The 16,258-nt window shown below is 37.8% G+C and overlaps 1 protein-coding gene across 1 annotated transcript in view; it reads left to right on the top strand.

Annotated features, from left to right (window-relative positions):
- Positions 1-16,210, top strand: part of LOC107081876 (collagen alpha-1(XXVI) chain-like) — a 33,660-nt gene extending 17,450 nt beyond the window's left edge. Inside the window, exons 4-14 of the mRNA XM_015370221.1 lie at positions 4,182-4,243; positions 4,324-4,438; positions 6,661-6,747; positions 6,882-7,010; positions 12,122-12,205; positions 13,834-13,886; positions 13,971-14,033; positions 14,421-14,456; positions 14,535-14,579; positions 14,662-14,746; positions 16,002-16,210. Coding sequence (XP_015225707.1) covers positions 4,182-4,243; positions 4,324-4,438; positions 6,661-6,747; positions 6,882-7,010; positions 12,122-12,205; positions 13,834-13,886; positions 13,971-14,033; positions 14,421-14,456; positions 14,535-14,579; positions 14,662-14,746; positions 16,002-16,138 — 896 coding nt within the window. The 3' untranslated portion in view covers positions 16,139-16,210. The remainder of the gene's footprint in view (positions 1-4,181; positions 4,244-4,323; positions 4,439-6,660; positions 6,748-6,881; positions 7,011-12,121; positions 12,206-13,833; positions 13,887-13,970; positions 14,034-14,420; positions 14,457-14,534; positions 14,580-14,661; positions 14,747-16,001) is intronic.
- The last annotated feature ends 48 nt before the right edge of the window (positions 16,211-16,258 follow it).

Raw genomic sequence — 16,258 nt, 5'->3', positions numbered from 1 at the left:
TCAGACGAGGGCAGAAAAAAAGAAATGTCGATGTGCTTCACACACCTGTCTCCCCCTGTCCCCTTCAGGGGCTGTTTTCATGATGAGGAGCAAAATGCGCTGGTTATATAGGCTTTGAATTCAGAAATGCTACCTTGGGCCACACATTTACACTATAAAAAAAAGAGCATTTCAACAGCGCACTTTTATTCAAAGAGAAAAAGGGTGATGCCTGATCTGAGGATCATCATATGTTTTCTGCATCCTCTTCTCTTCTTGTGGAAAGGTTTTTTTCTTAGAACAGACTTTCAGATTTGTCAATTTTTTCCGTAAAACCCTAATTTCTCTGCACAACTGACAGTGGTTTTTTTTAGATTCTCCCATCTGAGCTGTGGATCCCTGCAGCTCCTCCAAAGATACCACAGGGCTTCACCTGGTTAGCTGATTAATGCTGTTGCTGCAAGGCCTGTCAGTTTAGATGGACCACTATATCTACGTAGGTTTGGACTGTTATTCTCTATCCCTTCTAGAACAGAGCTATGGGAGATGCTGAGTGCCCGGTGTATTGTTTTAGAAATTAACCCTGATTTAAACCTTTGCATAACTTTATATCTGACTTGTCTGCTACATTCCTTGGTCCTCATGATGATTTTCTTTATCTATATTTGCAAATAAGTTGACTCCCGAATCGGTTGACCTGGATTTATTTTATGAGCATCAGAGTAAACAAGGCCGACTGCTAATGAAAGCCAAGCATTAACTCCCAATTAAAAGATGCTGAAGTTTGTGCATTTAATATTGCAATAGTCCTAAAGGGTGATACATACTTTTGTATGCCTCTGTATGCGATTTTAGATGCTCACCTTGTTTTATTATAGTGGAGCAGAAACCTCAGAAACTGGCCGTAGCGTGCTGCTGGCAGTGGTCTGAGACTGAGTTGTTTGGGTCATTTTTGTTGTTGCTTTTAGTTATTTATGAGCACCAGTTGTTATGCCTTCTGGTTGTTCCTGCAGTGGCCACAGTGTGGGTGGGGCCCATCTGTGCAACTGACAGCTGACATTCCACACTTGTTCTAAGCCTAAAACCAGAGGATGGTGAGGTTTGAAAGAAATGTGTGGTTAAATTGAAGGCGATTGGGCCTGTTTTGAAAAGGTTTTACAGCCTAAAGGTCAAAAGGCTGCATATAGCAAGAAAAGTGTATCCATGGTTTAGCAGCAGGTAACCTGGATTTTGTAATGAAAAATGTCCATAAGTAGAAAACAGTAAGAAGATATAGAAAAGTTTGTGCTGGGTATGTGTTATATTAATATGCATAAATAAATACATTTATTTAAGGTGTCATTGGAATAAATATATATATAGAAACAGAAATAAACACGCGAAACATGTTCATAAGAAATATCAAAAAATAATAACATGATAGTGTATGAGTGAGTGTTTTATTTTCTAAGATAATCAAAACCATACCCTTGTTTCTTTATGTAAAGCTTAATAAAACAAAAAAACACGAAATATTTTTTTTCATTTATCACTTTACCTGCAGTCAAAATCAGTGTACAGAATTGAAATGTGTTTATGTTTAATCTTCCCCCTTATATTTTCATGTGCTAGATGCTACCGCTCTGATTGTTTTACTGTTTAGCTGTTCAAGCAAGTGTTGCTAGTAAATGTCTAAAAAAAACTAAAACTTTTTTATCCATACTGTGTGGGACTTGTTGATGAATAGGTGGTATGTTTCAGAGCTAAAATTAGCAATTAACCTATTCTTTAGAAGCCCATGAAGATAAAAATTCTCTAAACATTATTTACCGGTAAATCAGGGATGCTCAAGTCCAGTCCTCAAGAACTTCTATCCTGCAGCTTTTAGATGCACCTTATTTTAACACACCTGAATCAAATGAGTGGCTTCTTACCATACTTATGCTGAGATATCTGAGAGGATTGAGACCTTAGATTCATCATCATCATCTTAAGCCCCTTTCATACCGTGCTGATTTAGCCAGCGTATGCCTGACGTCCCAGAATCTTCTAAAACGCTGGCATACGCTAAACTTTCTATGTATTTTTTTCCTTTTGTGCGTATACAAAGGGTATTTATAACGAGCCCAAAACCTATGTGAAACAACAGCCTAACTAAAGCACAACTCACGGTAGTATAATGATCATGGAATGTCACAACCCAGTGTCCTGAAGGGGGCAGCAATGCACCCGGAGGCCCCTGGTCTGCATAAAAAGCTTTCTTTGATCGTGGTATTACCCTAACTGCTATTTACCACCCGTCCAAAAAACAAAGTATAAATAAAGAGAAAAAGGAAAAAGAAAGAGGTTTTTCAGTTGCAGCAGATTCAGCGTTATGTCTGCTAAAAGTTTATTGGCCGTGGTCGTGAACGCAGGGAGGATCCACCCCATTCACCTTCTCGCTCACCCTATGATAGAGATGCAGTCTGGAGGAAAACTGACAGTTTCCTCCTGTGAACCCCGTTTCATACCAAAACACTTCTAGTACACCACTATACAGTAGCTGTAAGTTAGAAACATGTTCAGCGTTCATCTGGAACACGTCAATTAAGTTTATATGCGTTGGAGATAATAAGTTACACATAAGTTATGCACAAGTTAGTCATAGGTTTTGGATGAGCTAGACCCCAGGACTTATGAGTAACTTACACTTTACGTATGTCAATGATTAGATACATTACCTCTAACTTATGGGCCATGTATGACCATAAGCTTGCATCGTCAGTATTGACGTACTCGCCGTTTGTCAACGTGTGCAAGCATGTTTCAGCGTACTTCAGCATGCTCATAACTTATACAGAACATACCCATAACTTATCCAACATATGCCAGTGTTTTTGCCAGATTTTCGGTACGTCAGAATACGCTGGCTTAATCGTCAAGGTGATACAGGGGCTTAAACGTTACAGTATGGTAGCTCTAGACGACCGGACCTAAAATGACCTAACCCCTGACCTAAATGAAGAGCCACTAATGAAATGAAAAGACTATTTCTCTCTATTTCCATTACGTAAACTACAGCATTGATTCTTTAACAGCCATCTGGCTTGTAGATATCTGTTCAACTGTGTTATTACTTTGTTTTCTTATTCATGGATGAATCAAATTTTTTGGGCCTTAAACTTTTGGCACTTTATTTGTCCTAATACCACTTAGAAATAATAATAAGAAATAATAAACAGTTTGAAAAAAACCCCATCAATCTCTGTCATGTCTGTGTTGGTTAAGATGAGGGTTTTAATATTCACTGTTACTACTGTTATTTATTTTATACAGTATCCATTACAAATTGTTAATCTGACCAAGCTGATTGTCATTCTATACAAAGTCTATAGTGCCCATAATTGATCAAAAATTATACCTGGATTAAATACAACATAAAATAAAGTCAGCTGTAATGTGAGTCACCCTGAGCACTTAGATTGCAGAGTTAAGTGAATCTTAACCAGTGCAGACAGAGTGTATGCATAGCGCAGCATGAGATAAAGTTATCTGTTTGTTGCTGCAGTCTTTACAAAGTATTAATATACATTGATTTTGACTTCTTTGTGTTATGACTCTCAACTCAGAATTTGTCAACACTCAAAAGGCAGAATTATGATTTTGTGGCAGAGATTCCAGAAAAACTTTGCTTATTTTTGAACCCCACTTCTCATGGTACTTTTCAGAAAGTTAAAAATGCCTTTAAGAAATAGTTGCAATGTGGATTTTTTTTTTACCATAACTTGCATTTTATAACCAGATGTGCTGTGAGATTGTGTGGCAAAAGTTTGTGGGAGGAAAAAAAAAGAACTTAATTGAAAGGTTGACCAACCTTGTAAGTGGAATATTTTGTTTCAAATTAAAGAAGAAGATCAAACATCCTTTTCCTCATGTATAAATTACCAGTTAGTGGTTTTGCCTTTATTGTTTTTTTTTGTTTTTTTTAAACAATAAAAGTGCCTAACATAATAGTTGTCTTCATAAAAGGGACAGACAGAAAATAAACTCCGGACACATCAGATGGTACAATTGTATGATTTAAAGATTTCTGAGGTTCGGTTAACCTGCAATTTCTTCTTGTGTAACTTGGCTTTGTTTGCTCTGACATAAAGACATGTAGCTATGCCTGTTAACATGACAGTAGAACAACCAGCTGGAGGAGATTTAAACTCATCTACTTACCTTTTTGTATTTCCCTACAGAATGCATGAACTGCACCAGTTTTAACGACATGAGCAGCAGAATAAATGCCATTGAATCAAAGGTAAATACCACCCTAAAAGAAAGTTTAAAAATAATTTGAAAGCATGCCTATAGTGAAAACTTGTGCTGCTTCCACCGCAGATCAAACTATTGGAGGAGGGTCGATCATCTTCGCCTGAAGCCAAATTACCAGATGGATCGACAGGAAACGAGGTGGACACTCGTCGACCCACCTCACCACCGTACCTGCCACAAGGTGTCACCACATCACAGAAAACATGTTTATGAATGCAGATGTGGAAAAACTGTGTCTTTGAGCAGAAACAGAACAACAGATGGAAATGTTTAGCTTTAACCTCCTAATGTTACACTTAATAAGTCGATATATGAAACATTTGTCCTTTTTATTAGGACAAAATGGATATAGTCTGTGGGCATTCATTATACTCTTAACGCTCCTGCTAACCATCAAACACACCACAAACCCTTTTATGGACAGCCTCATAAACACTATGGCTATGTTTCCATGCAGCCTACATGACTTTTTCCTCAGGATTTTCACATTTTTCTTTCAATAGTGAAAAATGGTGTTTAATAATCCTTGATACAGCGAGGATGTTTTTTTTTAAATATATTTTTAAGGAGGTCCTCTTAGAATGCTTATTTTTCTTTATCCTCTAAGTATTTTTAATTAGTTTCAGTATCTTATCGATGCATTTTGAGCTGGTGGCTGAACAAAAGTTCATCATGGTTTCAAAAGAAAGTCATGTCAAAGTTTCTACTTTACTTTTAAGGAAGCTCTCTTTATATCGCTATGTTGTGATAATTTCCCACATTCTTCTAAAAATACCTAAATTAAATTAAACGGAAATGTTGTAATCATTAAAATGTTCATTGAAAATCTCAAATAATCTACAAAAAACTTGATTTATTTCAATATTTTCTTAATAACAATGTATAAATATGTATTTAGTAGGGATGCACGATATAATCGGCCCCCTATCGGTATCGGCCTGTATCGGCCTTAAAACTGAATATCGGACATCGGCCATCCCACCGATATTTAACCCGATATTTGATCAGCTTCTGAGTTTCTAAAGTCTAAAAAAAAAAAAAAATACTACTTCTTCTTCTCCCTCAAAAAATATTGATACATTAAAATATCACAATATCTTCATATGCTGATATATTGCCATTTAAAAACACCATCAATCTCTTTTACTAATGAAATATTGCTATATGTCATCGTTATGCTACGAAATCCCCCGAAAATTCACGAAATTTTGCCATATTTTTATATGTTTATATATTGACGCGGTATCGATCTATTTTACCAACAAAATCTCACAAGAATTTGCAAGATATCATGAGAGTTTGTAACAGAATGATGAAATTTCAGGAGATTTTGAAAGTAAAATAGATCGATACCGCGTTTTTAAAAATCAGATTGATAGTATATTATTTTTCAAAGTGTCAGAAATGGATAACAAAACTTCTATTTTCAATGACTACTTATTTTTGTCCAGCTTTAACATCAGTATCGATATCGGTTATCGGCTACTTGAGTTTTAAAATATCGGCATATCGGATATCGGCCAAAATCCCAATATCGTGCATCCCTAGTATTTAGATATACTATACGATATTTTAACTTTCACATACAGAATCCTTTTATTTACGGCCCTTTTACTGATTCATAAAAAGCCTTACTTTTTTTACACAGCGATATCATCTGATATTTGATGTGTTTTTTAATACAATGTCTTTTTCAGATCTATTCAAATCTTACTGACATTTCTAAAAGTACTAAATGCATGGACCTCTGCCTCTGGAGTCACTAACCATGCCCTAACAGTGGGCGGCAGGTGCTTTCCACTGTATTTATCTTTTGTTTTCCATTTGGTATATTTATTTGCAGAAATATTTTCAGCTGAATATAAAGACTCAGTAATTTAAGGCAGATGACCTAGACACATTAAGATGTTACTCTGCTCTTTCAAATCGAGCATTTCTTCCTTTACCGTACTCTGCACCTTAATGCAGGGCTACTGTGTTACATCATGTTTATTACCTAAGGCAAAACAGATAATATTTACATTTCCTTGAAGATTTGATATATTTAGACATTTAGCTGCAATTAAACTCAAACATAAATATTTTATTTATTTATTTTTTTCAATTAGATATATTAGTGTTTTGTATTTACCAAAATATGTCCCACTGGGATCGGAAGGTCTGTTTCAAGATTGTTTTTTTATGAGTTCATAATGATTAATTTTATCGATGGCAGAAGTAAAAATTCCGATTTTTTTGTTTAATTATAGTGATCATGCTACAACAGGGAAATATAAACTTGTTATTTTCGATCTTAGATAGAAACCAAACCAATGTCTCCACTTTTCAGTCATAAGGAAGTTTATCTGCAACTGTAAGAATATCTGTTCTATTTAAACTCCTTTTTTTTTATGTTTTCCACAGTACCAGGAGCTAGGGGGGCACCGGGACCTGTTGGACCACCAGGACCTGCTGGACCAAGAGGAATTCCAGGTCCTCCTGGAAGAACAGGTGATGGAGAAGCTCCCCATAGAAAAAAATCATTATTATTCAAGTCTAATCTGTTTAGTCAAATGGACTGAGGTATATTCTGAGTTCTGTTTATATTCACTTTACTGTTTTGTTCTGTTTTTCTTAATGCTCAGGAGAAAAGGGGGACAGAGGTCTCCCAGGTGAGACCGGTCGCCCCGGTCCTCCAGGTCTTCCTGGTCCACCAGGTCCTCCAGCGTCTGGTTCCTTTCCTTTACCTATTCGGGGAGATGTTTTTCATCCAGGTAAGAAACCTTAAAAAAGGGCTTGTTCAAAATTACCTGTTGATGCTGTTTAAAAGTTTAACCATTATTTGGCAACTAGGATAAATTTGACATAAATAGATCAGAACCTGGAATAAAAACCATCCTGATTGATTAGATCCCAGACATTTGCTAGCATTAAAATGAACTCGTAGCTTCATCCCAAGTAAAATACTGTGATCAGCTCCAGAAATTATAAAAACAATGATTGTTTTGTATCAAGGACAATCCAAACTGTAACTTCAAGGTATAATCTATCAAAGATTAACTCATATAACTGTGGATTTTATAAGATCGTAATGATCAGATCTGTTTTCAGACTCCTGAACAGGTTGGTAGAAAACTCCCATATCACCTTTGGAAGTGGTCTGACGAAAACCAACATTAATGTTTTTGTTGGGTGTTAGCACCTGTCACTGGGCTGTAATGGTGTGATCAGATTACTGAGCACAGGAGTGAGTGCCACGTTTAAACAAGGTCTTACATTTATGGTTTAATTTTGACCCCTGAGCTGCTGTAAAAACCTCCTAATGTTCAGTGTTTGGGTGGTCAGAAGGAATTGATGCCAAAAGGTAAAGTAAGACTGTTTCACAGTTCAGGGCGAGCCGTGAACATTTCTCAGACATTTATACTCATTACACTGAAGATTAAAGTCCAAATGGATTCATGCTGGTACTGTTTAGAGACAGAAACATAAGCTTTTATTAGAGAACTTTAGTAACTTTAGTCAAATTATTGGGTGCAGACCAAGACTAAATAGTTCAAATATTATTCAGTTCATGGTTATCAAACCCTTTTTTTTATTTATTCAAAAAAGATAAACAGTAAAGTGCATCCTGTTAATTTTTACTTTTTACTTCAGTGAAAGCCTTTGGGTATTTCTCTACTCGTTCGACAAAATGGCAGGCTAAACTCTTCTTACTGTTCTTTGCACAACAACTCAGCCTCAGTCAGTTTGGATCCAAAGCATTACTAAACATATGCTTTAAAGTCTAGCAACTTGTTTATGTTTGAATGTCTGGTCTTTAACTTGGCCATCCTACACAATGGGATTTGATGTCTAACTGTGTGTTCTGCTGGACAGTGAACTTCCACCATAGCCTCAACTATTTTACATCCTCAGACAGTTTTACATTTATTTAGCTTCATCCATCTGTTCATCAAGTCTGAGCTGGGTCTTTGTCACTGCTGCTGAAAACATTCCCTCAGCAGTATTTTGCCATCATTATGTTTCACCATAGTGTTCACGGGAGCAGTGTTAGCTGTCTTTTTTCCCTCTACATGTAGAGTTTGTCCCTTAGACCAGGAATTTCCAGGTCCAGAACCCCTGAGCTGCTATCCTTGCAACTTTTAGATACATGGTGTTGAAGAACTTTATTTTGTTGTTTTTTTGCCACTATTCCATTAAGGCCAAACTTGCAAAAAGTACAAAATATCATTGTTCTGTCGAGAAACTGTCACTTCAGATGGATAGTGTTAGATTTCATAGCGCTGTGTCATTTTTAAATGATGGACTCAAATGGCGCTCCGTGGGATGATTAAAGCTTGAGATACTTTCTAAGAACCTAACTCTGCATTAAACTTCTTCACAACTTCCCCCCTGATCCCTCGGCTGTTCTCCTGGCCTTTATGATGCTTTCTGTTAACTTATTATCTCCAATAAACATTTCAAGCCTCCACAGAGAAACTGGATTCATGATGAGATTAAATCCAACAAAAATTAATCCCATTTACTCATAAAACAACTTTTAAAGGCTATTATTTGGCCAGGTTTTATTTGGAGGAATTAATTGTTTCAGACTTTTTTTTGAAAACTCGGGTCACATAAAAAAAACCTCCTAAAAAGACTCTGCATTGAAGTTTATAAGGTGACAGAAAGTGAAATTCTTAAAGGAGTCTGAAAAATTCTGCAATCCCTGTAGTTTAATTGTTTCTCTGGGTTTTGTTGCTGCTCAGCCACCATATAGAGCAGCTTTTAATGAGCATACCCACCAATATAAATGACAGGATTAGCTGTGGCTGCTTTGAAAAGACATAATTTTCCTTTACTGCTCTGTGTTTCATGTTTTCTTTGCTTACATGTCGTCACCGCTTAGTTTGTGCTGGTTAGATGGAAGCGAATATTTCTTTCTGATCTAAAAAAAAAAAAGGAAAACCCAGACACATCAGCATGCTGCCATCCAGTACTGCAGTGTTACCACAGGGAGGCAGCAGGAGTCTGTGTAATCAGTATTACCTCATGAGGCCTGCTGGCTCTGATTAGACGTTTTGGCTTCGCCTGCCTCTCCGAGCCCAGGACTGTGTCTGCGGGTCTGAAGCTATGTAGATTTGGGTCTGTGGGACCATGTAAGCAAAGGCAGCGGAGGGGGGTGACTGGCTGTAAATCAGGTCTAATTTGTTAGCTGTCAGCACAACAATCTGTGATTCGGGGAGGGGGACTGGCCACGGCCCCGAGCCAAGAGCAAGGCTGGCTTTGAACAAGGGAGGAGATATTCTGCCACTCATGTGGAGTTTCTTGGGGAGGCAGCCAGACTGGAGGAGACTGTAACATTAGAAAATTAGTTCCAGAGGGAAATCTGCTTCTTCTAGACCCCTTTTTCTGTGGACTGCAGCCATAATGTAACAGGGCTGTCTCAACATGGAGGTGGGGGGAAGACTGAGAATGAGCATATGCTGAAGTGATGAGGAAGTGTGAGGTGGTTTTTAAGACTAAATTTATCCCCACAAATGAATGTAGAAATATCTAACATGCTTGGATTAAGACAGGACATCCTGGTCCTGTGTGTTTTCTTCGAACTTGTAGCACCTTGTAGTATTTCCTGCGCTGTAAAATGGGACCTCATTTAGATCAGACAGCTGTTCCTGGTCGTCACCGTCAGGCTGGATCTCATCCAACTCCATCCAGCTCAGGAATCTCCACCGTAGCTTTAGACTTTCCCACTGAGAAGTTATTCTTTTGAAAGAAGTGTATGAATGTAAAGCTCGAAAGTTCAGTTAAGGTTGGATGAGAGACGTTTCGCCTCTCATCCAAGAAACTTCCTCAGTTCTTACTGATGATGGGGAAGACCGAGACTGAATGTGAACTAAGAATACATTTTCCATGAACCTAAACATGGATATTTACTTGCATGCAATGTTATCAGCCTATTTTTGTATATATGAGCAGATACTATCTGATGCATGCCAGTTTGTTCTTTGTTCAGCTTTATCTGTTATTTTCTTCCTAAGTGTGCAGAGCTGGAACAGAGTGTGCTGATAATCCTCAAATGTTTTTGTTCAACCCTCTCATCACACTGTACATTCAAACCTGCTCTTATCTTATGGTTTATAGTTGAAACGTTGTCTACACAGTGATGTACTTTTTAACAGTTGTTTTATTGGGATTCTATGTTATCGACCAAGACAAGGTGGTGGAAAATTGAAGGAAAATTGATTGCAGTTTTTAATGCTTTTACAAATAACAATGGAAGAACTGTGGCGTGCATTCATGCCCTACCCCTGAATACAGCCCAGTCCAGCCAGCAGCATTCAGACATTAAATAGTTCACACGTTTGAATTTTTTTTCTTAGCATAAATCCACTATTGCATGAAAGACAAAAGAAATCTTGTTTGTTTCCTGCATAAAATTATGCAAACCGTTGAGGGACATGGTAAACGCCAATCTGAAAAGCAAAACACCATGATGGGGCAGAAAAACTGATACTAACACCATGGTGATGGAAACATTATACTGTGGGAAAGTTTTCCTGCAATAGACTCCAGTAAGATGGTCAGATGGGTGGAGCTAAATATAACTCAGTCCAGTAAGAAATTCTGTCAGAGACGGTAATTGACTTGAGAGACTGGACGCTGAACATACCACCAAAGCAAGATTCTGTAACAAGACATGAAAATTGATTTGCACATAGTCTCTCCATCAAACCTTATTGGCACTGTGAACTTTCCCAAAGAGAAAGATGATCAAATTTCACTCCAGATTTCCAAAACTGATTTAGAGATTCCCCGAAGAGATATGTTTACTTGTTGGACGGAGTATATGCACATCATGCTTTTTTAGATTTATATGATTAAAAAAAGCTCTTTTAAACATATTTATCCTTATCCTTCTAAGCTGGAATATAAAAGATACAAAATTCCCAATAAAATATGTTACATTATTAGGTTTAAACAGACAAAGTGTTCATAAGTGTAATAGGAAGGATTACTTTAGCCAGGATTTTCTATTCAGACTTTGATAAACTACCACTAAGACTAATGTGGTCTCTGCTCTTTGTATGGGTCTCTTATCTTTGTATGATGCAATAAAAGAAAAACACTTAGCATGTATCTGAACTGCTATGAAGAATAAAAAAAATGTATGGCTCAGTTAGAAATCACCATTTAAATCATTTTATCCTACATTTCAAACTTTATCATTTTAAAGCAGGGAGTAAACAAACCTTTTCTTACTTGAGTTTAAATCCCTCTACCACATACATCAGCGTTTTTAGAATCTGACACAACAGGCTTATTTTATCACTTTAATGACCCAGACTCTGTTATACATTATGCTTGTTAAGTTATAGCTATTTATAATGTGCATTATATTTTAGTTTGACTCAATGACAATAACAATCCAATATATCTTAAAAAGATCCATCATCACCATTTGTGTTCATTAGGACCATGATAAAAATATAATAAAGTTTGAAAAAATGCATAATACTAGTTTAAATTTTTGCTTTTGTTTCTGTTTTGATTGTAACGTCTTTCTGTCTTTCTGTTATTTATACATAAATAATTATTGGAACTTTGTATTTTTTTTTACTATAACTTTACAGGCCGAGTTAACCTTATTAATGTACCCAATGCTTATTCATGGCAGCATTTATTTAAGAAGCTTTTTATGTTTTATGTAATTTCCTCTGGAAAAATAATCAGAATTTCATCTCTGAAGTAATTTGACCCATGAGGGAAATATTTAAACTCCCCACATTGCTGATAGTGAAAATATTTGGCTTGCTACCTAGCAGCATTATATTTATGACAGTTAAACACAGTTAAACTGTTTAAATGTGGGAAGATTGTCACTGATGCTTGTATTTCCCCTCAGAGATGGATCCCAACCATCCAGTCCTCGCTGCTCCACAGATCAGAGCTGGTCCCCCTGGACCAGCTGGTCCTGTCGGCCCCTCGGGTAGGAACCAGAGCCGTTCTCTGTATAAATATTGTCTGAAAAGAGGCCTCAGAACAATATGCATGTGTATCATATGTCCTGTATAAGTCCAGCTCCTGGTTGAGTATAAGATTACAAAAACATGGTGTCAGAGCTGCATGGTTTATATCCATCAAGCAAATAAGTCATAGTTGTGAATTTGCAAAGCTGAGCCTAGTGAGTCAACAGCATGTGTTTGCTGTTTAAGCTGTGCATAAATTATGCATCACAGTCTAGGTAAAATTTCATCTCGGTGTAAAGGAGGATGTTTATCACAGAATCACAATAAACATATTCAGTCTGGTTTATCCTAATAGTGTCATTTGACAGCAAATATCACTTCAGATTACTATTCAGTAGCTCTGTTGATTTAGTCTTAATCTAAGCACATAAAGAGTCAGATTCAGAATAAAATACATCAATTCCAGTCCTCATCTTATTAAAATAAAAATTATTTACTGTTTGCTGTTAAAAAAATAACCAGTCCATCCCAAGTATGTGGGGATGGTGGAGAGGAAGCACACCTATTAAACAGTGAGGAACTTCCTTCAGAACCAGACTCTGCTACTACTGCATAGGGAGTGTTTTCCATTAGATACGTTGTATAGAAGCACTGAACCATGAATACTCTCTGTGAGAGCAAAGGCAAAGAGAGGGAGAAATGGTTAATGACCCCAATAACGCTTAGTTATTTTTCTGAGGGCAAAAACACACAGTTTAAGTCAACCAGTGGCGCCGGCTGCTCATTTGAATCCAAATATCATGTATTGCATTAAAAAATGTTGAAACATATAAAACACATCATTACAGTGGGTGGAAATAGCTGTTGAGAAGTGCTCTGAAATGATAAAACTCCAGAAACCGCAGCAAGACTTCGGCACAAGATGACTGTTCTGACAGATTGATCACTTTTTCCTCTCTTGTCTGAGTTGCATGAGGAAAACCTCCCACCTATCCACTGTCAGTTCTTTTAGCCTGCTCTGCCAATCAGGATTGAGCAGCCAGCTTCATGACCCGCCCCTGCTCCACAGACCCCAAAAGAGGCTTAGCCTCACTGGAAGTGACGTATTTTTGTATGTTATCTAATCAGGGATCTGCTTTCTCACTGGTTGCTTCAAAGCGCTGAGGCACAATCCTCAACAGGGATTTCTTATAGAGGCTGACCAGCAGCATCCTGCTGCTCCAGAGCTTAAGGGAGATTGTGTCGTAGAACTGAACAGCTGATCAATGTGCAACATACTCATCAATTTAGTCACATTTTAGCAGATATTTAATGAAGTTTAATGACGGCATTAATGAGGTTTGACAATACATATTTGACTAATTATTATCATTATTATTATTACGAAATTTACAGAGGAGGTTTAGCCGCCCGAGTATTTAATAAGAACTAGAAAACAATGTCGACAATAGCTTCACCAGCACTTTTGTCCAAGAAAGAGACGGTTAAACCAATCATCACTGAGCCAGACGTATCTGCTATGGAAAGATAAACAAGGAGTTGGTTGAGGATGTTATGAAACATTGTTATTAGTGTTAAATTGAAACACTAACTCCTGATGGCATTTATGAATGATTGCCTTCTCTCTGGTTTCTGTATGACACCACAGGGCCCCCTGGAGAAAGGGGACCAGCAGGGATACCAGGTCTTCCAGGACAGATGGTAGGCCTTTCTTATATGCTCATAAGCGTTGATGGAACTAAATCATGTTTATTAACAATCACTCTTTTTTTCCCCTGATACCAGGGTAGGGAAGGTGTCCCAGGCAGACTGGGAAATCCTGGACCTAAAGGAGATCCAGGGGAAAGGGTAAAAATAACCCTCGTTATTGGATTATCAGGCTGTCTGAACATATTTCATACTTATCAAGAGTCTGAATGCTTTCGGTGTTATAAATGACCCTTTCTTGCACTCTTGGACGTATCAAAGGGGAACCAGCTTTTCTTCAAAGACTCTCTCCATCCCGTGACTAATCCTGTTCTCCCTCTCATCCACATACAGACCTCACATATCAGAGCAGCCATGTTTGGTCCTCTCTGTCAGGTCTCCAGTGGGTTCCCTGTCTTTAAACATGATCCCTTTTCTCTTCATGTGTGATTTGAGTTTGGGGAAGTAGTGAAGAAGCAGATTAGCTCGCGGGGATAAAGAATTCAATTTTTAGAAATGTGATTGACTCTGATATTATTGCTCTTATAGGGGCCCCCCGGTGCCAGAGGCGAGCAGGGCCTACCTGTGAGTTTATGGTTAATGTGAATTGTAAACCTTAAATCTCCAACTTGTAGAGATAACATGACTTTTTTTCACTCATAGGGATCACTGGGGCAAAAGGGAGAGCCTGGGTCGGGCTTGAGTGAGGTAAGAGACATTACAGGGCAGGTCTCTCTGTTTTGTTTTGTTTTTTATAACCGGTCACAATAAAGAGGATGGTGTCATTCAGGGGGAAGCAGTGCAGCAGCTCCGAGAAGCCCTGAAGATTCTGGCAGAGAGGGTCCTGATCCTGGAGCACATGATTGGGATTCACGGTGAGGAGGAACTAAGTCGACAACTCGTGAAACTTTAAGTCAATTCCAAGCGGGAGGTTACTTTCCTGACATTGATCCATATTGATATAATAGTTTAATAATTTACAATCCAATTATATTGATGCAAAATGAAAACATTTATCCTCATTATGGACTTTACTATACGCTAGCTTCAGCGTGCTGTGTTTTTTTATTTTAAATGCTTGGGTAAAGATTTATACACAATCATATAGATTAGAGATGACATGTAAATTGAATTAAAACCACCAAAGTGAATGGGGGCTGCACGGTGCTTTGGTTTGTAGCACTGTTGCCTTGCAGCAACCAGGTTGGGGGCTCTTTCTGCATGGTGTTTGCTTCTTCTCCCGTTCATGCATGATTTTGCTCCAGTACTCTGCCTTCCTCCCACAGTTAAAATACAGGACTGTTAGGTGAATAGGTATCTCTAAATTTCTAAAGGTTTTATGCAGAACCTACCAGCTGCTTTCATTGAACGTTCACAGCATTTTGCTTTCTCATAACTTACTAGAGCTTTTCTCTGCCACTTGCCTGAGGGTTTTTATATTTTTTTAATGACCAGGTACTTTTATTGAAATTAGTTAATGTCTCAGAACTTATCAGATAACCAATTCTGGTCAAGTAATTGCAAAGGGCTTGAAACTACCTGGTAAGTATCTATGTTTATGTTTTAATATTGGTTGTATTATGTAGTGCTAGCGGTAGTTCGGTAATTCATTTTTATAGTCATGAGTGCCTTTTTTATTGGACTATATCAGACTTTATTGGTCAGCTATAAAACCTACCAGCATCAAATACGCTCATATTATTTGGTTGTTTGAGTGAATTAACCGTTTGATAAGATATTATGGGTACTGGGGGGTAGTGGGGAGCATGGTTGCCTCCAGCCAGAAGGTTGTGGGTTATATGCTCATTGGAGATCTTATGTAAATTATGAGGTTAGATCTAGAGGTTGCTCATTTGCAATTGAGTGTGAGTCAGTGCTTGCATAGATCTTTGTGTCTGACTGGCTCTCTGATCATTTGAGGCAGACACCAGCAAAGACTTACAGAAGACTGAGTGGGTATAAAGAATGGATGAATGCAATAAACCGTATTTTTTCTGGGCCAATGTTCTAGAATCATGTCTATGGTGAAAACTCAAAGCGTTTCTGCAGAGGGTCAAACTGTTGTTGCAAGGCAGAGGAAGAGATCTTGGTCGTTGACTGTTTTGTTCTGTCTTCTGTAACTTTGCACAGAGAACTCTGAGGGATCTGGATTCGACAGCCTTTCAGACCCGCTGAGTTTCTTTGGCCTGAAGACAAAGCGTCGTCAACCCATTCAAAGCTTTCCTCAGATTCCAGACCTGAACGGGCAGAGAAGGCTCCCTCTATAATGTTACTGTGTCATTTTTCATTTGTTTGAACGATTGTAAAAAAATTTTGCCTTTTTTTTTTTAAACTGGGGGTTTTTTTTTTTTTTTTTTTGCTAAGATTTTCCTCACATCGCTGTTCGT

Source organism: Cyprinodon variegatus, unplaced genomic scaffold (assembly GCF_000732505.1).
Source record: "Cyprinodon variegatus isolate N-32 unplaced genomic scaffold, C_variegatus-1.0 Scaffold44, whole genome shotgun sequence".
Taxonomy (NCBI): domain Eukaryota; kingdom Metazoa; phylum Chordata; class Actinopteri; order Cyprinodontiformes; family Cyprinodontidae; genus Cyprinodon; species Cyprinodon variegatus.
The sequence above is the reverse complement of the archived record's forward strand: the minus strand, read 5'-3'. Positions and strand labels throughout refer to the sequence as shown.